Consider the following 14,436-nt stretch of genomic DNA (forward strand, 5'->3'; position numbering starts at 1 on the left):
AACTTGCTGTGCGAATAAAACTGGGAAGACTGTGTCTGCATTTATTTTTCACCTTGTCTCATTTCCTTTGTTTACATCTGGATAAAACAAAAAGGTTTACTTTATTTACAGCTGGAGAAAATAAAAACTCTCCATTTTGTATGTGAATGTCATGCTGTTCAGTAATGAGGCTCTTTGCTTCAGGAAATTTGATCTTTGTTCTCCTGAAGGCATTCTCTGTTTCCTCTATTCTTTCACACACAGCAGAGCTTTAATGGTACCTGACAGAGAAAAAGGAAATTGCATTATGATGCCTTTTCATAAGCATTATATTTCTTACCACTAAATGATCACTAGAGAGAAGTTACGCTGCAGCAGTTTGCATTGGTTTGTGAAGATTGCTTTTAATTAAGGAATGACACGCAATTTTACGAGGCAGTTATCTAGTTCTTCAGCGCATGAAAGACTGCCAGAGCCCTACGATCAAGAAACTCAACAGGAGAATGTATTTCTTGTACCTTTTTTATCACCTGCTCTCATATCTCTATTTTGAAGCATTTTGTTATGGACTGGGTTTTTGCAAACACTCAGATATTCATGCAACTCAGTTCACATGGACAGGGCCACTTAGCTGGAACAAAACCGGTGCTTGTGATGCTTTGTAATATGTTTGTTAGAGGCTCCGGCCTCCTGCTCACATGGAGATCCTTGGCAGATGCATTTGCTGCATTTGAAAGCCTTATTACGATATTTAAAAGCAAATTCAGATGCGTGTATAACTCCTGTATGTGTTTCCATCCCTACCGATGGTTTATTTCTAGATGGGGTAAAGCTATTTGTTACGTCCGTGCCTGGAGCGTCATCCTCCTCAGTGGCCTGTCTCATCACTCCCCGTTATCATGTGTTTTAGGGACAACAGGGTATTTTTAGGAACCGCACGGGGACGGACCTGAGGAGGAGCTTCCTCCCCACGCCACGGCGGACCTCTGCGAGCCCCTGCCTTGGCCGCAGCCGCCGCTCCGGCTGCCCTTTACGGGTAATGGAAAAATCCAGCCGCTGCCGGGAGCTGATTCAGCCGCGCAGGCCGCCCTGCCCCTCAGTGAGGCGGCCGCCGCCGGCGCGTCAGGCACGTACACTCACTCGCGCTGCTGCTCCCGCGCCTGTGCGGGCACGCACGCAGGACCGGACCGAACCGAGCCGAGCCAAGCCGAGCCGAGCCGAGCCGAACCGAACCGAACCGAACCGAGCCGAGCAGAACCGAACCCAACAGAACCGAACCGAACCGAGCCGAGCCGAGCCGAACCGAACCCAACCCAACCCACCCCAACCCACCCAACCGAGCCCTCCAATCCCGAATGACGGGCCTCCGGAAAAACGCCCTCCCCGCCCCGAGCCCGGCGCAAGCCCCGCCCCCGCCCCGGCAGGCTCCGCCCCTCCCCGCTCCCCGCCCCGCTCCCGCCTGCGGCTCTTGGGCGGAGCCTCTCGCCGCCGCCGCGTCCACCCCTCCCATTGGCGGCGGGGGAGGTGCGCGTGACCGGGCGACGCGTGACGTAGGAGGAAGAAGACGCCATTAGGGGCAGCGGGGCCGTCGGCGGTGGGGTCTGGTGTGGTTTTTGGTGCCTTTTTTCCAGCCCTCCCGCGTTTTCCGGGCCTCGGCGGCACCGTCCCTTCGTGCTCGCGCCCCGCGAGGTCCCCCCTCCGCGCCCCCGCGACTTCCCGTCCAGGCGGGCGGCGGTGGTGGTGGCGGCGCCCCGCGGCCGCGGCGCGGGCCGTTGATGTGAGGCGGCGGCCCGGCCCAGCCCAGCCCGGCTCGGCTCGGCTCGGCGGCGGGGCGCGGATGGCGGCGGGGGCCGGCGCGGCGGCCGGGGGCCGCAGCTTCTCCTTCAAGGTGGTGCTGCTCGGGGAGGGCTGCGTGGGGAAAACCTCCCTGGTGCTGCGCTACTGTGAGAACAAGTTCAACGACAAGCACATCACCACCCTGCAGGTGCGGGCCGCGCCGGGCCGGGGGCGGGCGGGAGGCCCTGCCCGGAGCTGCCGGGCCGGGGAGATGCGGGGGAGTGTCCGCTGCGCTTCTCCCCATCCCTTGCGCATCTTCTAGGATTGCCGGCCGGTGCCAGCCCGCCTGTGCGTCGCCCTGTGGCGCCCACCGGCTGCCCCTCCCTCCCTGGCGCTCCTGGGGAGTCGCTACGTAAACCTGCGCCAGGGTTTCGGTGCTTGCCGCCTTGTTTACGGCATAGCGGTGGCCGGAGTGACCGCTGCCGCTCTTTAAATGGTGGCTGTCCTCTGCCGAGTTTGCTGGAAGCTGACTTGGTTGTTCTTTTTACGCCTCAGACTTCAGCTTTCGGTGCTTAAAGGCCTCGTTTCTGTTCTGACTACTAACTCCGCTTTTTCTAGTGATGTATACGGAGGTCTTAATTTGCATCTCGGGGTATGGAAGCATGATTTGAAAGTAATGTTGTAATCATTGGTAGGGGACTGATGACTAAGTGTATCAGATGTGGTGCGTTTCTGTTAGTGATAGCCTTCCTCATGTTGTCAAATCCTAACATTTGAACTACCTAAATACTATTGTTTGAAGAGAACAGCTTTCACAAAATGCTTTATGAGATTAAGGCTTGTGATTTAATAACAGGAAAGATTCTTAACATAATGCTTGTTACGTTATCTCCCTGAATTTCGGCCTCTCAGTAGTACCATCTGCTAATTTATAAAGAACTAAAAAGGGGTATTCCGTTTCTGAAATGTGACAGAGCGTCTGCCTGAAAGTAATGTTTATCTGTTTACGTACTAGCACTGAATGGCATGTGTGCTATGCTACAAAATAAAACACTTATGTTGTGCATGGTCTCAGAAAATGTGTTTTAAACTTAGTATTGTGAGTTTTATAAGTCTCTTGGGACATCTCTGCTTGCTTAACCTTTTTATTTGCAGTAGCACCAGTTGCACAGCATCTTTCTTAGCAGTTGTGAGCACGTACATGAAAGTGTGGGTTTAGCACTGTAATGTGTACTGCTCTTTATACTCTTTTTCTTTACAAAGGAAACAAACCCTGCCACCATGTGGGCCACTAGTGGGTTTTGAATTACTTTTGCAGTTCTGTGAAGTACAAAATAAATAGCAGGTGATGCCAAAAAAGAGCCTCAGGGTAGTGGTGCACTATTCCTGCACACAGAGGGGAAAGTTCTAGTGGGCTGGCTACCTTGGAAGTGTTTAATAGTGAAATTTTCCCTTAAAAACAAAGAAACATTAGGGATGCATTAGGAGAAAATACAGTGAAGGTTTCATAAGCAGATACTGTTGCTCCATTTTTGCTGTGAAGAGCTAAAGAGAACATGTTTTAAACTTCATTACCCTATGTTCATAATCTGTTGCTAGATGAATCTGTAGGTTTACGAGGTATGTTGTGATATTTACGGCAAGCCGATGGTAGCTCTGATTGCCATAGAGGCAATTGGTATTTGCTACACTACAGAAATGACTAGTTGCTTGGAGGTGTCAGAGCTGCAGCTGTAACTTTCACCTGAAGTGTAGCATTGAGCAAACGTCATTGAAAGTGCATTGAGATGATCAGGTACAGCTGAGTTCTGATACCCCATGTAGGAAGAGTAGAGCTGAGTAGTTCATTGTGTGATGCAGCTCAGGCTTGGTTGTTTTTTTTCGGGAGGGTTGTTTTGGTTTGGGATTTTTTGTTGTTTTTTTTTGTTAATCATGTTTTTTAAATCTGTAATGCAAAACCTAAAATTAGAAGCAGAAAATGAGTTGGAATACAGACTCAAGCCATAGATGTCATAAAATGGACCTTTAAATGGCTCCAAAATACAGGTAGTAAAATGTCTCTGGATACTATGGCTTGAGAGCTTTTGGTTTTGACTGTCTGGAGGGGAGTGTGTGCTTGTAGAGGTGTGGAAGGACATGCTCATGCTTGATATTGTTGTTTTGTTTGTCCACTGTGATTAGGTTTCTGGTTGCTACCTGTATCTTTTAACTGACTGCACTGTGTTTCTCAACTGCCTGCCTTCTCTGTTCTGAGCCTCCTCAGCCACGTATGCATCTTATTGTATTTGACAATCAATGTCACTTGCTGTTGAATCTTCCTGTACATCATGTGCACTTGTGAAGTATCATCTTCAATTTCTCTTGTTTTCCTACATGTTATGGTTCTAGAAGAAAGTTTTAGTAAGTTCTTCCACTAGCAAATTAAAACATCCCTCAAAAGAAGATAAGGAGAAACTAGGATATCTGATTAAGCAATGAAGTGACATTTTTGCAAAACATCTTTTTTTTTTTAAAGAGTAAAGGCTTAATCTGATAAAGTGGCTTTGTTTTGTGACATCAGTTCAAAGTATTGGGTGGTGTGGACACAACAGTGCAAGGAGGTGCAGAAAATTACTTTTGTTCCAAAAAAGCCAAAATGAGGTAAATATTTAGCTCCTGATTCAACAAAGGAGCCACAGTGATGAATCGTATGAAAAGATCACTAGATACTGAGACGAGAGGCTCTCCATCCACAGTCATCTGTGGCTTAGAAAATAAAAAGTACTGGTAGTGCTTTATTCCAATATGATTGCAACAAAAAGGGTGGTGAGACTGTATCCTCTGGAAACTTTTAGTGATGTTAGCTGGTGCTTCCTGCAGTGTGAGCCTGGTGCTGGGCCGTATCTATACTTTCCTATCTGAATTCTAACACTGAAGTATCATTCTATTGTATTCTACTGATATTGTAAGTATTTTTCTATTGGTTAATAGAACAGTAACAGAAGGTTTTTAGTGAAAGGGAGCTGTTTCTCTTCTCTTCCACCCTCCTCCCCTTCCCTTAATGCTAGCTTGAGGGAAGTGGTGAGTGGGAACTACCTTACATTAAGGTTAGGAGACTATTGGGATGTGTTGCTGCAGTTATGTTAGCTTGAAATCATGTACTTAAGATACTTTAATTTCAATTTGCAGGTCATCAGTATCTACTGATTTACATAAGAAAACATTTATCTAGAATAATGTTTAAAAGCTGATGCAGGAAAGGTAGGGGTTTTGCAAGCAATGAATACAAGCCATAACCTGTTGTCAGGCCTGGTGGGACAGTTAGAATTAGTCCCTTTTGATTGAAATATTGAGGTCAGTGCTCTTGTCTTGATAAAATGATTCTAAGTTATACATTGATATGAAGTGAACTGTGGTGGAGTTACTCCAATAATAAGCCTATTGTCAAACTGTTTTTTAAATTCAGGTAGACACTTTCTATTGGTTAGTTACTCAAGATAAATACAACTTTTATGTACTAATCTCTCAAATGTGTGGAGGACTGCAAAATATCCAACCCAAGAGAAATGCCGATGTGATGCTAATTGTACTTTACAGATCCTGATTGTTTTGGTGGACTGGCATAACCTGGAAAAGCAGTCTTGGCTAAGATAGCTGCAGGGTAGGGGGGGGAGGTGTGAGGGCGGTGTGGACACAACAATGCAAGGAGGTGCAGTGCTATATGCAGTGCTTGTATGCCTGGCTTGCCTCTGAAGATGAAACAGTCAAGGGGCAGATGACATAGACCTGCTTTTATTTGGTGACTTTCAAGAGAATCTTTTCTAGCTGAGTCTTCCTTGTGTTCTGCTCAGGCCCTTTTATCAGCTCATAACAGGGCCTGATGGACATGTGAAACTGAGCTCTTAGAGGAAAGAATTAAAGAAAAGATTTTTCTACAGGCACATAAAGAGAATGGAATTTTAGCTCTTAAAATTGCATTATCCTCTTCTTCTAAGTGTATAAGTATTCTTCAGACCATTCATAAGACACTAAAGTCAAAATACCAGAATTAGTAGCTTACTTCAAAAACCTGGTTTTGAGATTACTTATCTTTGAATTAACTGTGGTCCTGTACATTTGTGGGGTTTTGAAAGTCCTAACAAAAATGAAGCGCTATAGTAATGAAACTCCTACGGAAAGGAGTTACTGATTGTAAGTTGAGTCTACAAGTCAGACTTAAATGTATAGTACTCAATTTGATTAATTCTTGGGAGATTAGAAAAGGTGTTGAATCCTCTTCTATATGTAATTACGCAATACTGTCTAGACTGTACTGATTTCAAAAGCTTTGACACTCTTGACAGCTGACTTTTTTTCTTAAACTAGGCTCCTAAACTATCTCAAAACAGTAGTTAAGGCTCCTCTTTCCATGTTGGGTTGGCTCTAGATTTCCAAAACCTGCGTAGTCCTGCTGTTCACCTGATAACTCATTCTGAGGTTAGACATCAAAAAAATAGAGTAGTAACCTTGCTCTTCCATGAAACAAATGGATCTTGAAGAGGGGTGGCCAGATGTTAAAAGGTAGATATTAGCTGGTTTGCCTTTGGCATGTTTGCCACTGTGGCTGTAAAATGCGCAATTTACTTCAAAAAAGAATAAAAGTTTTTTTGAATCTTCTTCAGGTCATAGAGATGCCAGAGTTGATATTAGGGAAACAGCTGAAGAGCAGGAGCTGCTCTAGCAGCTGAGTGTTGGATGACTTTAACTGTAACACAGGCAGCACTCGAAAGAGACACTATCACGGCAGTTTAGGTTTGTGTAAATTGAACTGCCATGGTCTTCTGCGTACGTACTGGTTGCTTGTGTAGTTAAGCGGCAAGCTGGTTCAAGCAGCTGATCTAGCCCATGACACTTTCCATATACACGTGACTTTTGGTTAGCTCAGTGCTCATACAGAGAGCTCGTGTTAAGCTGCTGCAGTCCAGCCTAAAATAATCTAGGATGAATGTATCAAAAGATACCACTGAGTACTTGTTTGTGTCCAAACGCAAGTTGAGGTAAAGCTGAAAAGAAAACTGAGCATAATTTAAGGCAAAAGACAAAAGCTAACCCTTGGCAGCTGAATTGTCTGATGTTAACCTGTTACTACTAGCGTTCAGAACAAGGTGAGCAGTTTCCTAATGTATCAACTCCTTCAGACCCTGTTCTAGCCTGTCAATCTTGTATGAAATTATACTAATTTTTAGCCACTGAATTATACACTTGGTAACAGAGGTAGTGTTTGAAGTTGTGGATTGTGAAGGCTTAGAGAAAACAAGACATACTCCTGAGTTACTGAAATCAGACTAACCTTGCAGTATGCTCTGGTCCTGTAAAACGTTTTCAGAAGATAATATAGTGGAATTCTTAGAGCAACTTGTATACTTATTCTGAGGCTTTTCTTACCCTGCCACTTGCTTTTCTTTTGTGTTAGCTGAGAAGCATATCAGTGAGCTTTCAGGAGCAGTGTCTGGGGAGAAGAAAAACCAACCAAACCAAAGAAAACCAAACCACAACCAAACAGCAAAAAACCAAACCATACTACTGCCTCGAAAAAGCCTCCACAAAGAAATGGGAGAGTTGTGGGCTCACTTCAGCAAAAGAAGGAAAAAAAATACAGACAGGGAAACTTGCAGAATACCAGTGTTGTGAGACTTTTAGTGATAAACTATTTTATTTTGTTCTAGTAGCTCACTAATAGTGAACTACTTTGCCTAATTCCTGCAAATTAAAAATCTTGTTAGGCTGGTTCCTAACCAAACTTCGTGTACTCTCATGAAATGCTTTGAGTTCAGCTTAGATTTACCAGTGTTGTGAATTCAGACTCTTTTCCGTGCAACTCTGTTATCCTTCCCAAATCATTCAAAACAACAGCAAAAAGATACAGTAAATGATTGGCTTAAGCCAAATTAATTTAGAATAGACTCCTGGCAAACTGTAGTGAAATGACTAACTGGCTTAGTATTGACTCAGCCTTCTGGCTTAAAGAGTATTTTGATCCAGAAATCTGTCTTTTATTGATTCAGATCCATTTTATTAGTAAATTAGTCTGAAGACAAATGAGACATTTGTGTGTAAAATTTAACTCTAATCTGTTTTGCTTTCCAGGCATCTTTTCTTACAAAGAAGCTAAATATTAGTGGGAAAAGAGTAAACCTTGCAATATGGGTATGTTTACTTTCCTATTTTCCTTCCCCTAGCTAAATACAATATTTTCCTGAAAAATTACTTGAGTTTACTAGAACTCAAGTGTTAGGCACTTCTTAAGAAAGTAAAATTTCAAAGTGTTTGGAGTTTCTTGAAGTATTGTTTGCTTTATCTTAAATGTTAACAAGTGTATTTTAAATGCAGGATACAGCTGGTCAAGAAAGATTCCATGCATTGGGGCCGATCTACTACAGGGATTCTAATGGCGCTATTCTAGTATATGATATAACAGATGAAGACTCTTTTCAAAAGGTACTGGACTGATTTTTACCTGTCTGCGAGATGTAAACTGACTGAAAGATAATTTGAGATACGATGCGTAAATGGGAATCTTCTGTTTTCTGCAATAGAAATATATACTACATCTGCAAATTTAGACCATATAATGGAAATACACACTTTGTTAGTATTCTTTCAAAAGCTGACTTTTCAGTCTACTAAAGTTCTGGCTGGGTTATTCAAAGAACGCCAGAGAATTAGATTTATGAGTTACCTGTGACAGGCTATAAACATAAACCAGTACTGTTGTGATAGTATGCAATAGTGATCTCTACTGCTATGACTAAAAAATACTAAGTGCCATGATTTTTTACAGATCTAAGAACTCTGAAATTGCAGTACATCATAGTGGAAATGTTACTTTCTGAGTGATAATAGATATTTGGACTTCAAATCCTTATAAAACCCTGAAATTTGATGGCTGATTATTTTACAGCAGTAGTAGCTGATCAGTCTGGGCAGGTGAGGTTTTTTCCAACCCTGTGTCAAATCAGTGCTATTACTCTATAGGATGTTCCAGCTGAAGACTGGTGACACGCTTTACTAAGTGAGTTTGTCTCTGATTAGCTTGTGGCAAAACCGCTAGGACTTCTGTGTAGAGAAGTAAGAAATTCTGGTTGTATGGGCAAGGCTTGGGTTAGCAGTGGCAGAAGTAGTATAAAGGGTATAGTTCCACAGCAGCTTAAGTAATGGTGCTAGCAGCTAAACTTCAGTTCCCCATCTGCAGAATTGTGATGACTTGCACGTACTACTTCAACTTGTGCCTTTTCATGCTGAGCCCTACTTAGTAAAATTCTGGGATATCAAAATGCTTAAATTCTCAGAGAAAAAGAAGGAAGGTTAATTTGCAGATATTATTGCATAACTACCTCTGTATCATGTATCCTAACTATTTTTAGGTTCTCGAAGTGATTGCCTATCTTTGCAACTTAAATTCCCTTAAAATAGCAGTCCCTAAGACAATGTAGTGATCGCACCACTTCAAAGCATGACAACAGAATTGATAACAGATACCTTACCATCAGCTGACTTGACACTCTTGTCCCATCTGTTCTCTCAGGAAACAAACATCTGTTACCTCTACCTTTAAAAGTACTGTTTGTGATTTGTCAGTAAGTGCCTCTTGATAAAAGATCTCATGCCCAACCTAAAGAGGCCAATGCAGTGACCTTGTTCTTTAGAGTGGGGCTAACACGAGTGTGGGAGTTATATTTCTAGAGTAATTGAACCATTTCGTCTAAGTCACTATTAATTTCCAGAGAGAACGAAAACCTGCTAAACAAGAGCCATGCATAGCTACTAAAGAATATTTTGTCCATCGATGTTGCTCTAAACAGGTTTGTTTCAAGTTTAGAGGAAACAGTTAATGAAGGAAATGGGTTGGTTCTGTAATGCTTGAGCTAGTAGTACATCAAGTGAAAATAAACTTACCTCTGTTCCTTTTGCAGGTAAAAAACTGGGTTAAGGAATTAAGAAAAATGTTGGGAAATGAAATCTGTTTATGTATAGTAGGTAAGTCTTTTTTCATGTGTGATTCTAATGACTGAATCTGAAATGTTTCTTTTGATTGGTAGATCTTTCAAACGTTGCTTTGACAGCTTGTATATGTGAAGGGGTAAAGCTTGTGTTATTTTAATATTTAAAATTCACTTGGAGCTAGAAGTTTCAGTAGATCACATTGAGGAAAGTAAGAGTTTGGAAAAACAAGCTGTTTAATGATATGCCATGTCAGAAGTGCGTTGGTACGGACACCTGCAGACTGTAGTTTAGCAAAGAGAAACATAAACCTTAAATGTGCATTATCCTTCTTGCAAGTACTCAAATGTCATGTTATTTACTGTTCTCAGTGGCGTAGACTGGATGCTTGTCTTTGCATAATCAAGGGCTGAGGGGGGTGTAATGAGTCTTAAAGCTTGGATATTTCAATGCAAACAGAATGCAACAGAAAATACTGGGTTTAGATTTAAAATTGGATCTAATGATCAGAACTCTTGCAGGAGGATAGATGTGTGAATATTTACAAAACCTACCTCTGCAGCAGAGATAAGCTGCTAATAAATCACAAAAGAAAAGCCGAAGGCTGAATCGGTGGTTTCTATGGAGGTATTTAGCTATCCTGCTCTCTCTGTAGAAGCAGAACTGCATCTCCATTGCCTGTAAATGCTTGAGTGAAAGGGGGTTCTTAAATCGTATCATTGTGCTCTAAACTGAAACCTGTGTTAAGAGTCAGTCTTTACTGGGACAGCTTGTAAGAAAATTATGGGGTACAATGATTACATGACTGCTTTCTTTTGGATAATTTTGGAGTACAAAGACTTGAAAAATTAACTTGTTTCCAACAGGTAACAAAATAGACTTGGAAAAAGAGAGACATGTTTCAGTGCAAGAAGCAGAAACGTAAGTCACACCAATTATTAATAGAAACGCTCATTGCAGGATTATGCTGGAGTAATAAACTTGTGATGCTGTTAACAACTGGCAGGCACAAACCAGCAGTGCCTGGTTGGCTGCTGTGTTAAGTGTTCTGTTAGTATCTGAATCCCGGGATGTCCTTACTGACCGAAGTGTAACTTGAGAGTTGTACATGATTACGGTCAACACTGGCAGTTCAAATGTATTTCTAGACATGAAATTTTCTTTATTTCATCTAGTGTTTTTCATGAATTATGGCAATTTTAACCATGTAATTCCCTTTTTACATTAAATCAGCATTTGCAGATTAACTCTGAACTCGGAATAAAACCTCTTGTGATCATCTTTTTGCTTCATGTAAAGCTGGTTAGAAACATGGAGTTCTTCAGTACAATAAAGTTCTGTATCTGCATTCCTACAGGTATGCTGAATCTGTTGGAGCAAAACATTATCATACTTCAGCTAAACAGAACAAAGGAATTGAAGAACTGTTTCTTGACCTTTGTAAAAGTAGGTATTGCCTAGTTTGTTGGTAAAGAGCTCGTTCACAGAATGCTCAAGGCTTCAGAATGCTTATAACCAAATAGAAAAGCCTTACTGTAACCAATTAGTAAGAACTGACTTTATCTGAGTCTACTTCAAGCCACTTGTGTACTGTAACAGCTATGGAAGCTGGATGTGTGGAGGCTTACAATATTGAAATTCATACTGTACTTCAAAAAAGTCTTTTTATCACTTTGGAGCACTGACTGCTGTTTTACTCAGCATATGTAAATAGTAACTTCAAATCAAACTTCATGTGACTGGTCTCACTATTGCCTGCTTCAAACCCTCTGTTCAACTTCTTTCAAAAATCTTCTCAAGTTATGTCAATTACCAGTCATAAAGTTGGAGTTGTAATGATGCAAATTTTACACAGCACTCTAAGCAAGTGGTTAAAGTCATGGAACGTAGGATGAAAATGTAACACAAGCTGTCCTATTCATCGTGTTCGTATGATACAAGAATTTAAGCAAAACTTCACCTGTATGTTTGAAGAGCATGTTGGGTTTTTTTGGGGGGTGGGGTGGTATGAGTGGTGTGTGGAGTTTCTTTTTTGTCTTTTTTGACAGAATCTTCTTGATATGAGTGGGTAAATCTAGCTTTTGAAGTCACTAACTCCAGAACATCTGAGCATCTAATGTCTTCCTTAGTCAACAGGAGCTGCTGGATGTTTGGTGCTTTAGGAAGAAAAATTAAGTATGTTCTTCCAGCTATGGCATGTGATAACTGTGTACTTCTGCATAATAAATAGGAGAACCAGTCTTGCTGAACTTTTGTCTCTGTGCATATAAATCAAATAGATTAAGATCTCAAAGTCTTGTGTAAAAAAAAAATGCAGTGGGATGTCAACTAATACGTTTCTTCCTTTACAGGAATGATAGAAACTGCTCAAGTGGATGAAAGAGCAAGAGGCAATGGTTCCAGTCAGTCAGGAACAGCACGGCGAGGTGTACAGATCATCGATGATGAGCCACAAGTACAGAGCAGTGGAGGGTGCTGTTCTTCTGGATAATTCTAAAACTGTGCATCACTGCCCTCTCAATATGAAGACTGCCATATTCCAAGTCACGCATTCTTTACCAATGGAGTAATAGAATTAACAGTATTTAAAAATAATCACATGTAACACTGCAGAGACCTTAAGTGCTAAACTAGTGGCGTCTGTGACCAGAGAATTGGCATTTTCTACAGTGGTTAACAAAGCAATTACCAATGGCCTTTTTACATATTTTTCTTTAATGAGGAATAATATGCATGTAGAAAAGACCTACTTAAAGGCTTCATTTATATTCTTTTAAATCAGATCATTATTTAATAACTTATATACATTGTTGTTGGAATGGTATACATTTTTGCAGCTCTTTGTATTTTGTGGTAGATTGAGTTGTATCACTTATAAAATGCAAATTGATTTTTTTTTTTAAATTAGCAGATACCTGAAGTAATATTTTTGCAGGGCCTCTACAAGCCTATAACTGTCAACTCCTTTGATATATTCTGTTCATCCTGTATGCCAAGCTGGTAAAATACATTGTAAATTACATATTAAATATTTTATCTGCTTTTACAATTGCAGGTGCAGAAATACGTACATCAGTCTTGTCAGTGATTGTGAAGTGAATAAGTCAGTGAAAGATGCAAGCTTTTCATGTGTACTATTGAATTGCCCATTCTATTCCCCCTACCTGAAAACTGCCAGCTTCTTTGGTAAATTCATAGCTACAGCATTTTTTCAGCCTTGTCTGGCAAGCAGCAGTATTTAGAGTACCCCATTAGTGGGAAGGGAATGCTTCCTTAAACTGCTGTGTAACATTGAGGTGTCTGACTCCCAGCTAAACCAGTTGGTGCATGCATATATATTGCCTCTGCAGTTACTTTGGCCTCTCAGAATATCCCCAGAAAGTCAAAGCAACTTTAGCCCTCCTTGATCTGGTAGCCAGTAAACCAGATGTGTAGGAGACTCTTGAGCTGCATTAATACATTTGTGTCCCAAGACAGCATTATAAACTATAAACGAGCATAACTTTTTTCCCCTGTATTGCAGGGCTTGAGTGAACAAATGAATTGGCATTAACTAGAGCTGCTTCTGATTTGGAGTGATTAAGTGGAAGATATGAAACTTGCCAGATATAATTGTAGCTTCGGGGATTACTAGATAGAACTGAACTTACTCCTGACTTGCTCTTTCTCTTGTAAAACATTTTGAAACCCACTTAAGTTTTGGGAGGAGAGTGTTCAGAAACAAAGTGTATAAACTACTATCACAAAGGAACACAAATGGTGGTAGCTGAAACTTTAAAATGTTTTGTGCTCTGACTTTTTTTACTTAAGTTGTCATGCTTGGAAAAACAGTAAAGGTGATGTCTATGACAAAATAGAATACTCCTTGGCCTTCCTTTTTCCGAAGGGTAGAATTAGTATTGCATATGAATGCATTCGATGGTGTGGGTATGTTCTGATGCACAAAAGGAGTAGTAGTAACTAATTAGTCTGATGTGTAAGAGAAGTCTGTTGTCTTCAATCTGATTTTTATTTTCTCTGAAATAATAGATGGCTTTGATACAGACTGGTCCTGGTGCACTTTTTCCCTTTCATTCTGCCTAAACTGTGGTGTAGATACTTTCTCTTAAGCTACTGTTGCTGTTCTCTCCTGACATGGTTGTATGCATGATGGACACAGGTGATCTGTTCGTTCTAGTGAAGATAAAGTTTATTGACTGCACAGAGCTTTGGTGTGAATCTAAAATTCATTATTATATGTGTGTATATTTAGCAACACTGTTAAGTTAACATTCTCCTATCTAACTTAACAGTGACCCTTGCCAAACTTGAAAAACAGGTCATTTTGATCTAAACCCAGTACCTTCAAATCCGTACAGTTAAATGAAAGTCAGTCTTGTAAGTGATACAATATTGATATGAGGAGTGAGATTGGCAAGACTCTATGTTCATGACTGGAATCTCTTCATCAGAGGAGTTCCAGATTTTTTTGATTCAAATTTCATTTTTGCAGAGATGGGGAAAAAAACAAACAACCAACCCAACCTCAACTAGACTTGGTAAGAGGTTGAGTCAGGAGGGCTTACCTACACCAGAACATGTATGTTCTCTCCAGAGCAGAGCTTTTGCCAATCTGTTGAAGTGGATGGATGCAATTCTGGTCTGGAAATTAATACTAGGTGGTGTTTACCCAAGAGAATGTTATGTTTGATTAGTCTGAAATAGAAGCAGTGTGTAGAATAT

At 41.2% G+C, this 14,436-nt stretch overlaps 1 protein-coding gene across 1 annotated transcript; it reads left to right on the top strand.

The window, feature by feature from the left end:
• The first annotated feature begins 1,816 nt into the window (after positions 1–1,816).
• On the top strand, positions 1,817–13,920 carry RAB21 (RAB21, member RAS oncogene family). The gene is made up of 7 exons (XM_009981983.2): positions 1,817–1,963; positions 7,861–7,920; positions 8,104–8,211; positions 9,687–9,750; positions 10,581–10,635; positions 11,072–11,160; positions 12,066–13,920. The coding sequence occupies exons 1-7, from the start codon at positions 1,817–1,819 to the stop codon at positions 12,203–12,205; spliced, it is 663 nt and encodes a 220-aa protein (XP_009980285.2). The 3' UTR covers positions 12,206–13,920.
• The last annotated feature ends 516 nt before the right edge of the window (positions 13,921–14,436 follow it).

This window comes from Tauraco erythrolophus, chromosome 4, assembly GCF_009769465.1.
Source record: "Tauraco erythrolophus isolate bTauEry1 chromosome 4, bTauEry1.pri, whole genome shotgun sequence".
Taxonomy (NCBI): Eukaryota; Metazoa; Chordata; class Aves; order Musophagiformes; family Musophagidae; genus Tauraco; species Tauraco erythrolophus.